This window comes from Chelonia mydas, chromosome 24 (genome assembly GCF_015237465.2).
Source record: "Chelonia mydas isolate rCheMyd1 chromosome 24, rCheMyd1.pri.v2, whole genome shotgun sequence".
Taxonomy (NCBI): Eukaryota; Metazoa; Chordata; order Testudines; family Cheloniidae; genus Chelonia; species Chelonia mydas.
The window spans coordinates 5,052,975-5,069,405 of record NC_051264.2 but is presented as its reverse complement, the minus strand read 5'-3'; the positions used below and the strand labels follow the sequence as shown (position 1 = coordinate 5,069,405).

Genomic DNA, 16,431 nt, shown 5'->3' with positions numbered 1-16,431 from the left:
TGAGGCAGGGTGACTGCTGTGCTGAGGCCCGGCCAGCCCTCTGGGACTGACCGTGCTGCCCTCCCTTTAAACTCGGATGAGTCCGTGTGTGATCTTTGCAGCTGGGCCTTCGCTCTTGTAAGGAGGCCTCGGGCTGACTCAGATCTCATCGCGAGCAGCTGTGGGGTAGGTCTGCTGAGACCGATGGAGTGATGCTGATAGACACCACCTGAGGATCGGCCCCACACCCCAGAGCCCTGTGGGAGCTAATACAGAGAAGGGAAAGCAGCTGAATTCTTCTCCCAGCCAGGGTGAGAGTCACCTCTCTGCAGCTGCACAAGGACAAGGCCCGGCTTTGAGTCTATTTAGTTGGAGGGTTTAGTCGGGGTTGGGCTTTGCCCTAGATGAATTACCCAAACCGTCAGCGGAGATCAGCTCTTGCTCCCCTTCAGCCGTGGGCAGAGTTTTGTCACAAGGCAAAGTAAGTAGTTTCTTTCTTCTGCGTAGACCAAATGCAACTGGGGAGGGAATAAATGAAGCCCCCCCCCCCAACGGCTATAAGAAAATCTCGCTGGGAGAACCCAGGGCTGGAACAGCTGGGGACTGGAATGGGTTGGAACGAGGGGCATCAGCAGAGCTGTGTGTGGGGAGCCCAGGGGATGCCGAGGTGGGGCTACGGGTGGGGACTGAGATCTGCAATCAGAGCTGTGTGCTGTGAAATCTCCCGACACAACCGCCCCCCTTGATGGAAGTAGCGCTACAGGGCCACTTCAGAGCTCACAGACACTTGGTTGTCCAGTCTGAAACCCCTTATCTTGCAGGTTAGCCCCACATCCTGACCATTAACATCCCTGAGGGTAGGGAAGGGGAATAGAAAAATTAGATGAGATCCTAAAGGGAAACACACCAGGAATATGCAAGAGGTCAAGATAGGCAGACTGCTGTCTTTGAAACGTTCTCTAAATGTTTTAATGTTTGGGTCAAGGTCCTATCGTCCATCACATCACGCACACTCCCTCGCCAGGGCTGCTCGTGAGACGATCTGTACAAAAAGATCCAGCCCCGCTCTGGCGATCGTATAAATAATTCCCAGTGAATTCAGACGTTCACAAGATTCTGCAGTTAGATTAACGGCCGGTAAAAGCCAGGTTTAGACAAGAATGAGAGGTGTGACAGGGATTTAGTATTTCTGTCTCAGCACAGAATCTGCCCCAATGAGTTAAATTACACTGGTGTAAATCCAGAGGCACCTCCCCAGACTCCAATTGGCCAAATTCTGATCCCAGATACACGTTTGCGAATTGAGTCGCTCCAGTGGAACTGGGCCAGATTCTGATCTCAGATACATCCGTGCAAATCCAGAGTCACCCCATTAACTCCACCGGTGGTGGGCAGAGTCTGATCTCGGATACATTGGCGCATACAGCCAGAGTCAACCCACTGGGCTGGTGTATATCGGCATAACTTGGGCGGAGTTTTGCCAGTTTACACCGGCTGAGACGTGGCCCACTGACTTCAGTGACGTTAGGGCCAGATTCTGGTGTCTGTGGATTTGTTCCACTGAAGTCAGCACGACTCCAGCTTCCCAAGGTTGCCCAGAGATCACAATCCAGTCCCGGTCCCGTAAAGAGCTCAGACGTTTAACTCATTAATTATGGGCAACCTCCCCCCCCCCCCCCGCCCCTCCTCCCCACCCCCCGCAACTTCCTTCTCTATAAACTGGATCCAATGCCCATTGGACTCCATGGGGAGAACTTTGGTGACATCAAGGGGCTTTGGGTCAAGTCCTTAGTAGCCAGAAGTTAGGAGACCCGTGTTCGGTGTATATTGACGGAAGGGATGATTTGGTGAGGTAGTCACCATTCCAGCTGGAGTCTACCAGAGCAAGGCACGGTCAGCCCCTCTGAAACCCAAGCCCTTCACTGAGTTATTTTAACAGAGTTCCTCCCTCCCGTCTCTAAGACCTCAGACCTTCAAGCAAGGCTGCCGCACAAGGTAAGGCTAATTAGGCAACCCACGCCCCAGAACTAGAGATGTCTGCTTTCTCTCTCTCCACTCCTGTATTGCCATTCTGTATAGGGCAGAGTCATATTTTTACAGAGGCTGTCTATTCGGAGAAAGAGATTCTGTACCCAGGGGCTAGGACAGCGGTGTTGTATGCATGCCACTTGGCGAATGACCAGGTTATGGGAGACAGTGAAATGGACGGGGTGTTTAAAGTGGCAGCATCTGGGCAAAAATCGTGGCTCCGATCCTGGAATTGGAGCCATGTGGCCACACCCTCCACTGACTTCGACAGGGAGGGCCGGATTCTGACCTCCGATGCAGCTGTGTGAATTTGGAGCAAGCCCCACTGAGCTGAGTGGCGTTGAGGCCAGATTCTGAGCGCGTGGATCCAATGGCAGGATCAGACCAATATATTGATGATATTTAAATTCCTTCCTTGAAACCTCATGGTTGCAGGAAGAGAGGAAGGACTGCCCAGTGGTTATGGCGCTAGCCTGGAACTTGGGAGACCCAGGTTCAATTCCTAGCTCTGCCACAGATGCCCTGTTTGACCCTGGGCATGTCACCTGGTCTCCCTGTGCCTCAGTTTCCCCATCTGTACAGTGGGGATAATAGCACTGCCCTATCCCACAGAGGTTTGTGAGGATAAATACATTAAAAAGATGCTCAGACACTGTGGTAATGGGATCAGGTAACTAAGACAGATGGGCGTGTTCCTATGGCTGACTCCCCCTCTGCTAGGGGGGAAGTTTGGCCAGCCCCCCCGCCACGATTCCCCCGGCCGTGGCTTGGCAGACACCAGGGGGCAGAGGTCTGGGTAGGCAGCATCCCCTTCTCTAGTGCTGCTGTGTGGGGGGTGGGTAACGGCTTTGCCGAGGGGCACATGAGAGGGGGCAAAGGGACCGCTCAATTGCAGCCGTGTTTCCGTCGCCCAGCCCCGGCCTGGCTCGGTGCAGTTACGGGGCGTTGAGGGAGGGGACGGACATTCCCCCGGTCAGAAAGCAGAGCGGATGGAGGGGCTCGTGCCTCCACGGCGACGCCCGGGCCAGCTCTCAGAGGCTCACGCAGCACGCTCGCTTCTCCTCCGGGCTCTGGGACGCGCCGCGGGAGTTCTCGCTGGAGAGCGACACCGCGTTGTCCTGGGGGCTTCGCTGTTGTTGCTTCTGCACTTTGCTGAAAATGCCTGGAAGGGGGAGCGATAGGGAGAGATCCTGGAGCGTTCCCCCTGGCCCAGGGTAACCCACACTGGGTGGTGCTGTGTCCCCCTCGAAATCCCCTGTCTAGCCCCAAATGGGAGACCAGTTGGCCTCGTCGTTAACCTGCCCCCCCTTGGTGCAGAGAGAAGCTCTGGGGGTACACAAATGGTCGGACAGGGCCCAGCAGGATGCGGGAACAGATGGGTCAACGGGCTGGTTTGTCATGGCAGGAGGTGGGATACCGGATTCAAGGAGAGTGCAATAACCCTTTCGGTCTCCTTAGCGCTCCCTGGTGGCAGGGCAGATGTCGCATGGCGCCTTGAGCTCTTTCTATGGAGAGTTCACACCCCCCCTCCAGGTGCTGCTCCATCAGCCACCCCCGGACCGTGCTGTGCTCAGAATCCCGCACCCTGACTCCACGTTCCCCTGCCCCGGGCGCACCTCTCAGTATGGTCTCGAAGGCCTGCTCGACGTTCGTGGAGTCCAGCGCCGACGTCTCGATGAACAGCAGCCCATTGTTTTCTGCAAGGACAGGGGCACGCAAGAGGCATGGGAACCATGGTACCATTTGGGGGTCCGGCTACCCGAGCATCCCTCTTCCGGCCAGAACAGGGCAGGCCCTTGGCCCATCTAGCATGGCATCTCCCCCAGCAGAATGACACTGGGGCATCAGGGTCAGGGAGGGGAGAGCACCCCCACCCTGATCCCCACAGTACAGCTCCCCCGGGATCAATACTGAGTCAACAGGGAGAGCGCCCCCTACTGAGCCCCCGCCTCCTTGCAGCCTGGCACCCCTTGGTCTGTCACATTACTGACCCTGCTTAGCTCATGCGGGCCCAGCACCAGAGAAGAGCGGTGACGGGTAGTTTTCAGGACGTGTTCTCGGGGTGGGGTAGCAGAACCCAGCGGGCGCTGGCTGTCTCAGGGTGGGTCTGCCCGGGCAGGCAGCTCCATACCTGCAAACATCTTGGCCTCCTCGGTCGGCACCTCGCGGGCCTGGGCTAAGTCTGTCTTGTTGCCCACCAGCATGACGATGATGGTGGCCTCGGCGTGGTCGTACAGCTCCTTCAGCCAGCGCTCCACCACGTCGTAGGTCTGGTGCTTGGTGATGTCGAAAACCAGGAGGGCGCCCACTGCTCCCCTGTAATACCTGCCGAGAGAGAGCGGGCGGCATTCACAACCGGGCCTGAGCTGGAGCCTGTCACAGCCCCACCGCCTCCAGTGGGGTCAGACCTCTTAGGGTATGTCTCCACTGCGCGCTAAGCCCAGGCACTGACTCAGGTTTGAGCCCAAGTCTCTCTTCCGTCCTCACACAAATCCGTCTGACGTGGATCAGCGAGCTCTCAGGACTGAGGTCCAAGGACTCTGCTAGGGGGATGGGTCAGAGACCCAGTCCTGCTGCAACTCGGGTCCAAGCCCTGTCAGTTTGCAGTGTGGATGCAGCTCAAGCCTCAGACCTGAGTCAGAAGGTCTGCACAGTGCAGTGTGGACGTGTTAGCAGGGCTGTGAAACCCGGGTCCAGCAACTGTAAGCCCAGGTTTACAGGGCAATGTGGACGCTCAAGCGTGGGCTAGGAAACACGGAGTCCTCAAGGTCAGGTCCCACTGACCTGGGCTTACTGTGCAGTGTAGACATACCCATAGTGCGTCTACCTATAACTCAGCACTGCTGCTCGAAGAGCGGTCCCACGGAGTGGCTATCGCATCCCTGTCCTTCCCCCTGCCCCCTCCCTCCCCGTGGCTGCGCTACTAGGATAACAACCTACTACTGCTTCCGAGCAGTGGAGTCACTCCTTTAACTGCACTGGTAGAAATCTGTGCTGTGCCTGGGGAGAGCTCGGGTTCAAATGCCGCTGGGCATCCCTCACAGTCAAATAAACACCCCGGCGTCACTGATTTTCCCTCCGCCCCTTCATTTTCACAATAAAAACATTTCTCTTGCTGCTGAGGGAGATTCCCACTGCTGCGCAGTGAGCTTGGGCCTGTCGGCTGCTAAAATCCCACTCGGTCCTGCATGTGGATGTGAGCGGAACCCCAAGGAAATCAGGGGCCCAACGCCTGTTTACACCTGCTGCAGATCCCGCAGTGTCCTAAGCCGGTTTTCCACTCATGTAAATGACTTGGGAAGTGCAGGGCAATGGAGAATCAGGCCCTGCGGCTTCATTTGGGCAATAGACACTCTCCATCCCACTTGCTCTAGGGGTACCACGGCTCCTCTAAGCGGGGGGGTTAGCAGCGGGGATCGAACCCAAGATCTTTGGCTCTAAATGCACGAGCATCTACCACCTGAGGTAAAAGAACTGTTAGCTCAAAGACTGCAGCGGACTCACAAACCCCTGTGTGGGCCAGCCGCTGGAGGGAGACAGTGAGTCACGCCGAGTATGGGCAGCTCACATACAATAGCCCCCTTGGCCACCCCCCTGGGAGTTCTGCGTTCAGATGCGCCTGCCTCCCCTAGGAACCGCTGCTGCCATTGCCAAGCCCTCCCGTTGTGGCATCAAGCGGCGCGGCCCGCTTACGCTGAGGTGATGGCACGGTAGCGCTCCAGCCCGGCCGTGTCCCAGATCTGTGCCTTCACCATGGCGTTGCCCACCATGACGGTGCGGGTGGAGAACTCCACGCCGATGGTGGTGCGGCTGTCGTGGTTGAATTCATTGCGGGTGAAGCGCGAGAGCAGATTGGTCTTCCCCACGCCGGACTCTCCAATCAGGACCACTAGAGAGACAAGAGGGAAACTCCTAGCAAAATGAGATGCAAATGGCAATTGTGCAGCAGGGACAGAATTCTGATCCTCCTAATACAAAAGCACAGGAAGATGGAGAATCCTCATGAGCTGGGAGCAGTATAGGGCATATGACACCCAGTTGAGGTGTTCTGATTCCAGTAGAGAGCTATGGAACATGACTTTGACTGTAAGCTCTTTGGGACAAGGACTTTTGTTCTTCTTGTATTGCGCCTATCACAATGAGGCCCTGATCTATGAATAGAGCTTCTGGTGCTACTGCAGTATAAATAATCCTACATACCAGCCAGTCCATCATTGTTTTATTAAGAATGTATTGAACTCTCTCATGGCGCACAGCAATGTACAAACGGAGGGGAATCGTTGTCCCCAAGATGGCTGCAATGCAAATATTTTGGTGCCTGATTCTCCATGGCCTTGCACCTCGTGTTGTCATTTACACCACCAAAAGTGGGTATTGTATGCTACCTAGCCAGAATCACCATGGTGCACTGGTGCAAATGATGACACAGATTGCAAGGAAATGGTGAGTTGGGCCAATACTCTAGTGTAATAGACAACTGCTGCATCTAGGAACATAGCAATTGCCACATGGGAGCAGCACAAGTCCATTTAGTCCAGTATCCTGTCTCTGCATTAAGCAGTTATGGGGAAAACATGCCCATAAGGAAAATTTCTTCCTAGCCCCCATCTGTTATGTTTTTCCATACGCAAGGGGCAGATTTCAGTCAGAATCAGATTTAAGGAAACCAAACAAAAAAGAAAGAACAAAAGGAAAGTCCCTTATGAGAGAGAGCACAGTGGATACAGCTCCTCTGCACCAGTCTGCATGGAACCAACTTCACAACAGCTGCAGTCTCTGCATTCAGGGAGAGTTCTTAGAAATACAGCAGTGCAGGACGAAGAAACAAAAGTTTTCTAGCTACACACACACACGATACGATTGCCAATGCTGCCCCAAGTCTCGCAGTTTTACATCAACTCTTGAGGCATTTGGGCGAGCTTAAAGTCCCAGCTGCTGGAGTCAGCTGACTTTGTGAGAATCTCAGCTTTCATCTCAAAAACCCCAGGAAGTTTCTAGCCCTTGTGTTGATGGAGAAAAACTAGAAAACGTGAAGCAAATGAATCCAGAAGACAAATAAAAAGAACCCCCAAAATTATTTATTTTAAAAATCTCAAGATTTTAAGCCAGTCATGATTTTGGGGGCCTGACTTGTGATTTTTGAATACTTGGGGTTGGTGATTCTGGATCACCCTAGACAACAATCACTTTGTTTGCTGGAACTTTCATAAAATACCCCAAATTTCTGTACTGGGCTACAGTTTTCCTTCTTTTCATGCGACAGCCTCTTAACACATCTGTATTAAGCCAAAGTGAAAATAAAACCTAAGAGCGCTTTCTCTCTGTTTCTCTATTCTAAACAGCAGCTGAAAAAGCTTTATGGAAGATTTGCCTTTTGTTATGGTGCTATGTCTTCTGATCTCTCTGTTTTGTGGAATGCACTTGAATTTTCTAGCACAGAGCCAGGAATGTGGCTTAGTAGCTCGGGGTATGTGTACACAGCAGAGAAATACATGCAGCAGTGCATCTCAGAGCCAGGGTCAAATTACTTGGGTTCATGCTGGGGGACTAAAAATAGCAGTGTAGACGTGCAGGCTGCACCTGGAGCCTGGGCTCTGAGACCACTCCGCCCCGCAAGTCTTTTTTCGTGGTGTGGACACACCCTATCGAGTGAAGGCACTTTTTCTGGCCCCTGTTACCATAATACCTGAGTGCCTCACAAGCTTTAATATGTTTATTCTCTCAAGCCCTCCTTGTGAGCCCAGGCAGTGCTATTATGCCCATTGTACAGGTGGGGAACCTGAGGCACTGACAAGCTAAGTGACTTGCCCAGGGTCACATAGGGAGTCTGTGGCAGAGGAGGGAATCCTAGAAATGCAGGCCTGGGACCTCGAGAAGTCATCAAGTCCAGTGCCCTGCACTGAGGCAGAACCCAGAAAACCTAGACCGTCCCTGACAGGTTTTGTCCAACCTGTTCTTAAAACCTCCAGTGACGGCGATTCCACAAACTCCCTTGGAAGTCTGTTCCAGAGGTTAACTACCCTTAGATTAAAAGTTTTTCCTAATATCTAACCTAAATCTCTCTTACTACAGATTTAGTCAATTACTTCTTGTCCTGCCTTCAGTGGACATAGAGAACAATTGATCAAAGTCCTCTTTATCACAGCCCTTCATATATTGGAAGCCTGTTATCAGGTCCTGCTTAGACTTCTTTTCTCAAGACTAAACATTCCCCCTTTTTTTAACCTTTCCTCATCAGTCAGGTTTTCTAAACCTTTGGTCATTTTTGTTGCTCTCCTCTGGGCTCCCTCCAATTTGGCCACGTTTCCTAAAGTGCTGGACACAGGACTCCAGCTGAGACCGCACCAGTGCTAAGTAGAGCAGGACTATGCCCTCCCCTGTACCTACGACGCTCCTGTTAATACACCCCAGAATGCTATTAGCCTTTCTCGCAACTGCATCACATTGTTGACTCATATTCAATGTGTGATCCCCTCTAGCCCCCAGATCCTTCTCAGCAGTACGGCACCTAGCCGCCCCATTTTGTAGTTGTGCATTTGATTTTTATTTCTTCAGTGCAGGACTTTGCCCTGGTCTTGATTGAATTTCAGATCAAGGAATGTAAGCCAGATGGCTTGATTACTCCCCCAACCACTGGGCCATACTTTCTTCTCCTGTCTCAGCCCTGCCAAGTCTTCCACAGTTTTGATTGAATTCGTTTATTTACAGCACTGATTTTACGTCCTAGAGCAGAGATTCTCAAACTTTTTTACTGGTGACCCCTTTCACATAGCAAGCCTCTGAGGGCAACCTCCCCCCCCTTATAAATTAAAAACACTTTTTAATATATTTAACACCATTGTAAATGCTGGAGGCAAAGTGGGGTTTGGGGTGGAGGTAGACAGCTTGTGGATCCCCCGTGTAATAACCTCGCGACCTCCTGAGGGGTCCCGAGCCCCAGTTTGAGAGTCCCTGTCCTAGACACTCCACTGCAATTAAAGTAACAATTGTCAACCCGCAAATAAACTCCCTCCCCAGTCCTTAAGAAATGCATTAAACCACCAGTGGGTGCTCACCTGATCATCACTGTCGTCATAATAACTCATGATCAAACCCACCTTATCTACCCCTCCCCTCCCTAAATACCTGTGTAAACTTACTACCTGTGCAGCCTGCCTGGAAAGTTAACAAATCCCCCCCGCTTTTAAAGGGACACTGGCACTTTGGAGTTTAGTCCAGATTAAGCTAACACAGGGAAAAGGCACTTTTATTCTGGATTAAGAGTGTCCACATGGAAAACGATTTCAGAATAGTTTATTCTGGGCACTCTCCCCATGTAGACGAGACCTTAGGGTATGTCTACTCTACGAAATTAGGTCGAATTTATAGAAGTCGGTTTTTTAGAAATTGTTTTTATATATTTGAGTGTGTGTGTCCCCACAGAAAATGCTCGAAGTGCATTAAGTGCATTAACTCGGTGGAGCGCTTCCACAGTACCGAGGCAAGCGTCGACTTCCGGAGTGTTGCACTGTGGGTAGCTATCCCACAGTTCCCGCAGTCTCCGGAAATGAGATTCAAAAGTTTGCGGTTCTTTTCCTGTCTACCTGGCCAGTGCATCAGAGTTGAGAGTGCTGTCCAGAGCGGTCACAATGGAGCACTCTGGGATAGCTCCCGGAGGTCAATACCGTCGAATTGTGTCCACAGTACCCCAAATTCGACCCGGCAAGGGCGATTTAAGCGCTAATCCACTTGCCAGGGGTGGTGTAAGGAAATCGATTTTAAGAGCCCTTTAAGTCGAAAAAAAGGGCTTCATCGTGTGGACGGGTGCAGGTTTACATCGATTTAACGCTGCTAAATTCGACCTAAAGTCCTAGTGTAGACCAGGGCTTAGTTTCAAACCAGGAGTTCACAGTAGTTCCAGGCCCAGCACACGCCTTGAATCCCTCTGTCCACTGTTGCACCTTTATAGTTGCATGCTCCTATTTCTCTTCAGTGCTTTTACCCCCTTCTCCGCCTGCCACATGTGAGATCCACACATGCCAGAGGGGAAACTGTGGCTGTGTCCGTACTGAAAGAGAAGTGGTGTGATCAGGCAGGTAGGGCAATCTGTAGACGTGGGTTCTATGCTTGGCCCTGCCACTGGCCTGTGGGGTGACTGTGGGCATGCCCATTCCTCTCTCTCTGCCTCAGTTTCCTCTCCCACCCAATGCCTATGTAGACTGTTAGCGGTTCATGGCCAGGCATTGTCCGTGTGTACGTACAGCCCCTAGCACACAGTAGGGTGCAGACCAAATGTTGCCAACTTTTGCAAAGGATCATGATATCTGGTGCTTTTCTTAAAGCCCCAGCACCCAGAGTCACATGAGTAAATGAAAGCTGAGATTCTCATGTCGGGGAGAGAAGGCAGTTTCTGGCCTTCAGGATTACAGAGCGAAGCATGAAAATGTGACCTCTAAAGTCTTCAACATCAGAAGGCAAACAAAAACAACCCCCCAATTCACTACTGCTAAAATCTCATGATTTCTAGGGCCTTGATTTATAAGTTTGAAGGCATGGGATTGAAAATACTGGTGATCTAATAATAACTGAGAGCTTGCCCGAACGTCATCTCCTGGCATAGCTGCACTTCTGCAAACCACTAAAGTAGACAGGAAAAACAACGAGGAGTCCTAGTGGCACCTTAGAAACTAGCAAATTTATTTGGGCAAAGTAGACAGGGTAAACCTATATATGCCATGATTTGCACTGGGATAATTTACCCCAGCTTCCAGAGTAAAATCCCCAGTTGGACTTCATCTTCATCAAGATTGGATATGTTTCTGAAAGATCTGCTCCAGGAATTAGTTTGGTCTCCGGCCTGTGTCCAAAAGGAGGTCAGACTAGATGATCACAATGGGCCCTTTTGGCCTTGGAATCTATAAATCTCCTCCCATTGGACATCACCACCCTGGGACTGCCACAATATACCACCTCCCCTTATCAAGAGCAGAGACCACAGTGCATCTTGGGAGATGTAGTCCGATTAGAGAGCCCGGCCTATAGAGGAGCATGGGAGCACGAGGAACTCTAACTACAACTCCCATGAAGCACCATGGCGGTATTTCTGAATGGAAATATTTTGCCAAAATCTCAACATTTTCCGGGGTGGGGGAGGGGCAGGGTCACAAAAAATTCCTGACCCTCTCTCCAGCCTGATTCTATTCCTGAGCACCCTCATGTCCTGGCTGTTTGGCGCATGGGCCCATCTCAAATGTCAAGGCAGTTTTGCTTCTCACCAAAATGGATTTTTGCGATGTGTTTAGGTGAGACGTTTAAGATCCCACCCATTCAAACAGACACAACCTAACTGTCCTGGGTTTGTCTTTCTTCATAGTTATTGGACCTGATTCTCCCATCAAACTGTGTCGTCAATTACACCAGTGCCGAACAAGTACGAAACGCCTCCCATTCTGAGTCGGAAACATTTGACACCCCACTTTGCCTTGGCGTAAACACCTGCAAGAGGCGCAGGAAGAATCAGACTCATCGTTGTCTTTTTAAGTCCAAGAAGGATCATTCTGGTCCCCTCAGTCAGGCCACAGAATTGCACCCAAGAGCCAGGACAGTTTCTGAGTAACTGGCCCACCGGTTGGAATAGGCAGTAACAGCTGGGCAGGCTAGTCCTCGAGGTGACTCCCTAGGCAAATAGGTTTTGGCTGTTTGCTTTCTAACAAATAAGGTCCTCCATCTTTTTTCCTGTCCCTTCTAAGCCTTCCCCTGACTGACTCCATCTGGCCTCCACTCCTCATTCCCTACAGTGAGGGATTTGTCTTCATGTCAGCCTGCCTCCTCCTGCAATTGGCGCTTTGCTGATGGCCCCCCTAGGTCTGTGCATGTGCGGATGTCTTTTGTCCAGATGGCTTATGTAGTAGATCTTCCACCCAGGTGGGAACGGAGACAGTCTCCTCCCTGTTTCAAGCCACCCTGCAGCTGAGCTGAGCTGTGTCAGCTCTGTTTGCAAAGCAAACTGGTAGCTCTGATCTTTTGCTCCCTGGGGAATGGGGGCAGCTGACCCTGCAGTGGCTGCTTGAAACCTGGCTGAAGGATCCCGGCTGAGCTTGCCTGTGCTCTGTGTTTCATAGATACTAAGGTCAGAAGGGACCATTATGATCATCTAGTCTGACCTCCTGCACAATGCAGGCCAAAGACCGTGTTGCTCGCTCATGCAGGTGTGGCAGGCGGCAGTGTGTGCAAAGTCTGCACAAACACAAGCCTTCCCGCGCCGTCGTGCTGTGTGAATGGGACATTAAAAGGCCAAGCAGCTGTTTGTCTCCCTGGCTTTGTTCTGAAAAGGACACCGCCAGCTTACAATTCATGTAGCAAATCTGTGGCTGCCTAGGACGTGGCACTTCATGGTGACCCTGGGGGCAGAACTCAGATTCCCACTGCTTCAAAAGTTAAGGCCCCTGGCACCCAAGCTAAAGGCAACTCCTCTTTAGCGACTTGCAATATAGGGCCTGTGACACACAGTTGAGTAGTTCTGATTCCATTCAGTAGCGGGCAGTGACACCTACCAGAGAGGCAGTGTTATCCAGTGACGAGAGCACTGGACTGGGAATCAGGAGGTCTGGGTTCTTGGCCCAGCTTTGCTGGTGCCCTTGCCCAAGACAACTCCTTATTCTGTTTCCCCTTCGACTATCTTGCTGTAAGCTCTGCCGGGCAAGGGCTGTCTCTTATTATGTTTATGTACAGCACCTAATGTACTGTAATACAAGTGATGACATACACACGGGCCAGGTCATTATATTTCTAAACCCTAAATTGCTTTACCTATAATCCTAATGACAACTCCCAAGATTACTGAAGCAGAATGACTTTTAAATGCCCAATGTACTTTCCCCATTTAAGCTGCTTGGACAGTGTTTATGTTTTGCCTTCCACTCAGCTATGCCGGTCCAGTTTGCTTTTCTTTGCTCCTCCTGCACTTTCACAATTCCACACCAACACAGTCTTCCCCACCATCACCAGCACTTAATTCCTGAGCCCTACAGAACCCCTGGACCATACAAGGCAGCACCAGTGCTGGGAAAACCTTCCCTACCCTGGAACCAGACAACACAAAATGAAATAACAAGAATGTGAATTACACCTCAGTTGGGATTTGAACCTGCAGCTCAAGACCATTCAGAGGCTGAAGCTAATGCAAAATGTGACAGACTATTTATTAAGGGGAGTTGCAGGTTGGGAGCCCATCAGTCCATGTTCCATGATCAACACTTACTCCCAAAAAGCTTCTGGGTGGAATTCAAGGTGTTGGCTTTCACTAGGGAGGATCAAAAAATTTCCATCCAAGCCGCTTTTCTCTGGGGTTTTTGATTAAACAAAATTTTTCACAGGAAGTGTTTCATTTCCTCGACAATTTTTTTTTTTCTTGTTGGAAAAGCAAAAACATGAGAATCTTTGGACAAAATCCAAAAATGTTTCAGTTTTTGGACATTTTTTCAGTGTTTTGATGAAAAATTGAAATGTTCATCTGAAAGCTTTGAGGATTTTGTTGTTTGTGTCTAAGTTCACCATGGAAGGCCCCTGCCCCCAACATTGTCCAGCTAGCTCTAGTTTTAACCTATCAAGCCTGGAAAGGTTTGGGATCTGGTTGCCGGAGCAGCTGTCCTTCTCCCAGTGAAATATGGGCATAAAGAACCGGCCAGAAAAGAGTAAACATTTTCCTCAAAATATTTAGAATTTTTTTGAATGTAAAATTCTTTCCCTGCAAGTAAAATTTTGGTTAAAAAATTGATTTTTTTTTCCAGAAAACCAAAACACTTTTCTTTTTGGGGAAAATGACTTTGGTTTTGGTTTTTAAAAAATGTAATTCATTCTGGCTTTTGTTGCAATTCCAGTTACTGGGCCAGGTTAGAATAAACTGCTCCCCAGAGGGGTGCAATCCTGTCAGGCCCCAATCCTGTCATCGGGCATTACGCTGTGGGGGCGTTACTATTTTTTGTATTACGGTAGCACCTGGAGGCTCATACCAAAACTGAGGCTCCAGCGTGACGGGGGCTGTGACTACACATAGCAAGAAACAGTCCCTTGCCCCTTATGGGGCCTGAGAAGCACAGAATAGCCACAGCACCGTGCATTCTGGCCACACCCCTGATCCACTCTCTATAGCCCTTACATCAGCTCCATACCAGCTGGGGCAGGCCCATGTGCAGGCAGGATCCTTACAGGGCTATTTCCATCCATATGGCTACCAGCCCCCCATTCTTCACTGTTCTCCCTCTCGTGCAGACATTTGCACTGCTGTGACCCATTCTGAGTCTTTGCATGGGTGTAAGTGAGCACTCATGGTGCAGTGTGAAGGAGAATCAGCCCCCAGGATGTTCAGTCCGGACATCCATCAGGATCCCTGGGGATCTGGGTCACCAGAAGCGCCCGAGCCTCCACAGTGGCCTTGCTGCCCTCCCTCCGTCCCACTCTACTGGTTCCCCAGCAGTGTCCCTGCTGTAAGGCTGGCCACATCCAATTGGCCCACCGGTCCAGCTAGGCCAACAGTGACCAGTATCTAATGCTTAAGAGGTACTCCCTGACTGTACCCCACAAAGCAGCTGTCGGTCCAGGCATTGAGCTGGGCAGTGGATTTACTGACAGGATGCTCAGTGGGTTCCCAAACCCAGTCACAACCTTGCAGTGACTGTGCTGGGGGGGAAGTGGCAGAGAGGCTCATCTGACCCAAATTCCTGGTGCATCTGCACTGACTTCACTGGGGCTTATACCCAGGTGTGGTGGGATTTGGTCTCAAAGATCCACCACCAAGGACTCCCCACTACCACAGGAGAAAGACCCTTCTGCTCAACTGCCCTTCTGGATGGCTGCTTGCTTCCCCTCCACCCCTTGTTTGTGCTACGTGCCCCAGACCACCACCGCCGCTCCAGCATCCACCCCACATCCCATCCATCCTGTGCCCCCCTGCCCCGGGCCCCCAGTTCCACCGCTTTCAAAAGCCAGAACCACACGTTGCAGAACGGGCAGCCCAGCTTGAAACCAGCCACGGAAAGGGGGTGCCGATAAAACTCACCCTTAAAGACAAAGTTATAGTCTTCCTCCGCCGTCCCCATCTCTCCCAGCCACACCTGGCCCCCCTCCGGCCTGGGATCCTCCTCTCAGTCTTTGCCTGCTGCCTTAACAGCCAGGGTGTGTGGGATGGTGGGGGGTTTTTTGGTTTTTTTTTTTTTTTTTTTTTGCCACGATCTGATAAACCAGGAAGGTGGAGGACAAAATTTCCTCCCAAGACAGGGAAGTTGAAAGCGATTGGGAGGAGAGTTGCCAGCGGGGGAGGAGACCCACAGGACCAAGTTCCCTTTGCTGCACCAGCCAAACAAACAAAAAAAGCCAGCCCTGTGCTTCTTAGGCCTCTTTTCGAGGGGGCTGGGCGGGGAGTAGCTCCTTTGCTGGGCGGGTTGAAGGTGCAGCTCTGCTGGGCTGGCTGACTCAATGGGGTGTGACCTGGGTGTCACCCTACAGGTTTGTCAGGTAGTGCTCACCGCCCCCACCAGTGTCACATGGCTGCTGAACGCACCCACCTACGCTCCCTCCGCTTTTGTTAATGCTGGACTAGGCAGGGGTGCCGATTGTGGTCGCACACGTTCCTGGGGGTCTCACCACATGACGTAATCTCGAATGAAAGATTACGCTTTAATTCCTGGGCACTCCAGGGCAATCCTGGAGGCGTGGCAACCTAGGAGTGTGGCCCCGATCCTTCTTTGCTCTCCTGTGGAAGTGCCCACGACTTGCAAACTGGCCCAGGCTGCATAAGCCGCGGGCACTGCATTTTATTGATGAGCTGGCCTGTTAGACCCCCGACCTGCCACAGGACCTCCTGGCCTAAGCGCAAACTGCAGGAGGCCAGAGAGCAGGGAGTGGGAGGCTGAGGATGGAGAGAGGAGCATTGTGCAGGTTGAACCAACTCTGCTGATCTGGGGGCAAGTGCCACAGATAAACATGCCTTGCGTTGGATGCTTCTGTACCTGCAGCTGGCTCAGCTCCCCTAGCAACAGCGAGTGCCTGCCTGGTGGCTGATGCCCGGGACTGACCCAGGGACCTCCAGTGGGAAAAGCCCGAGCCCCTCTCGCGTGAGCTCAGCCCCGTACGCAGAGGCCCGTTCGCTGTGGCTAACGCAGAGAGAGAGGCCTATAACACACACTCTGGCCTGGGGCTTACACTGTTTTTTTTTCCTGGAGAACTCTTTGGAGGAGCAGAGAGCCAAGGGGATGTTTACATCATACGAGACGAACGACTGAGTGTTTGGGAGGAGAAGGGATGAGTTGACAATAAGATTCTGGCCAAGGTTGACAAGAAGGGAGGGAAAGGGGGTCCAGTTGTACCAGGGCTCCTAGATCAGGGAGCCCCCAAACACTTGTGTGAATAAAGTGAAATGGGAGGGACCCCAAGGAACATGATGTACTC

General features: G+C 51.6%; 1 protein-coding gene across 1 annotated transcript; it reads right to left on the bottom strand.

Moving 5' to 3' along the window:
- Window positions 1–1,229: 1,229 nt before the first annotated feature.
- RAB25 (RAB25, member RAS oncogene family) lies at window positions 1,230–15,466 on the bottom strand. Its single transcript, XM_007064587.4, has 5 exons — window positions 15,044–15,466; window positions 5,701–5,896; window positions 4,139–4,332; window positions 3,624–3,704; window positions 1,230–3,169 (listed from the first exon to the last, which is right to left on the bottom strand). The coding sequence occupies exons 1-5, from the start codon at window positions 15,081–15,083 to the stop codon at window positions 3,039–3,041; spliced, it is 642 nt and encodes a 213-aa protein (XP_007064649.1). The 5' UTR covers window positions 15,084–15,466; the 3' UTR covers window positions 1,230–3,038.
- Window positions 15,467–16,431: the final 965 nt, after the last annotated feature.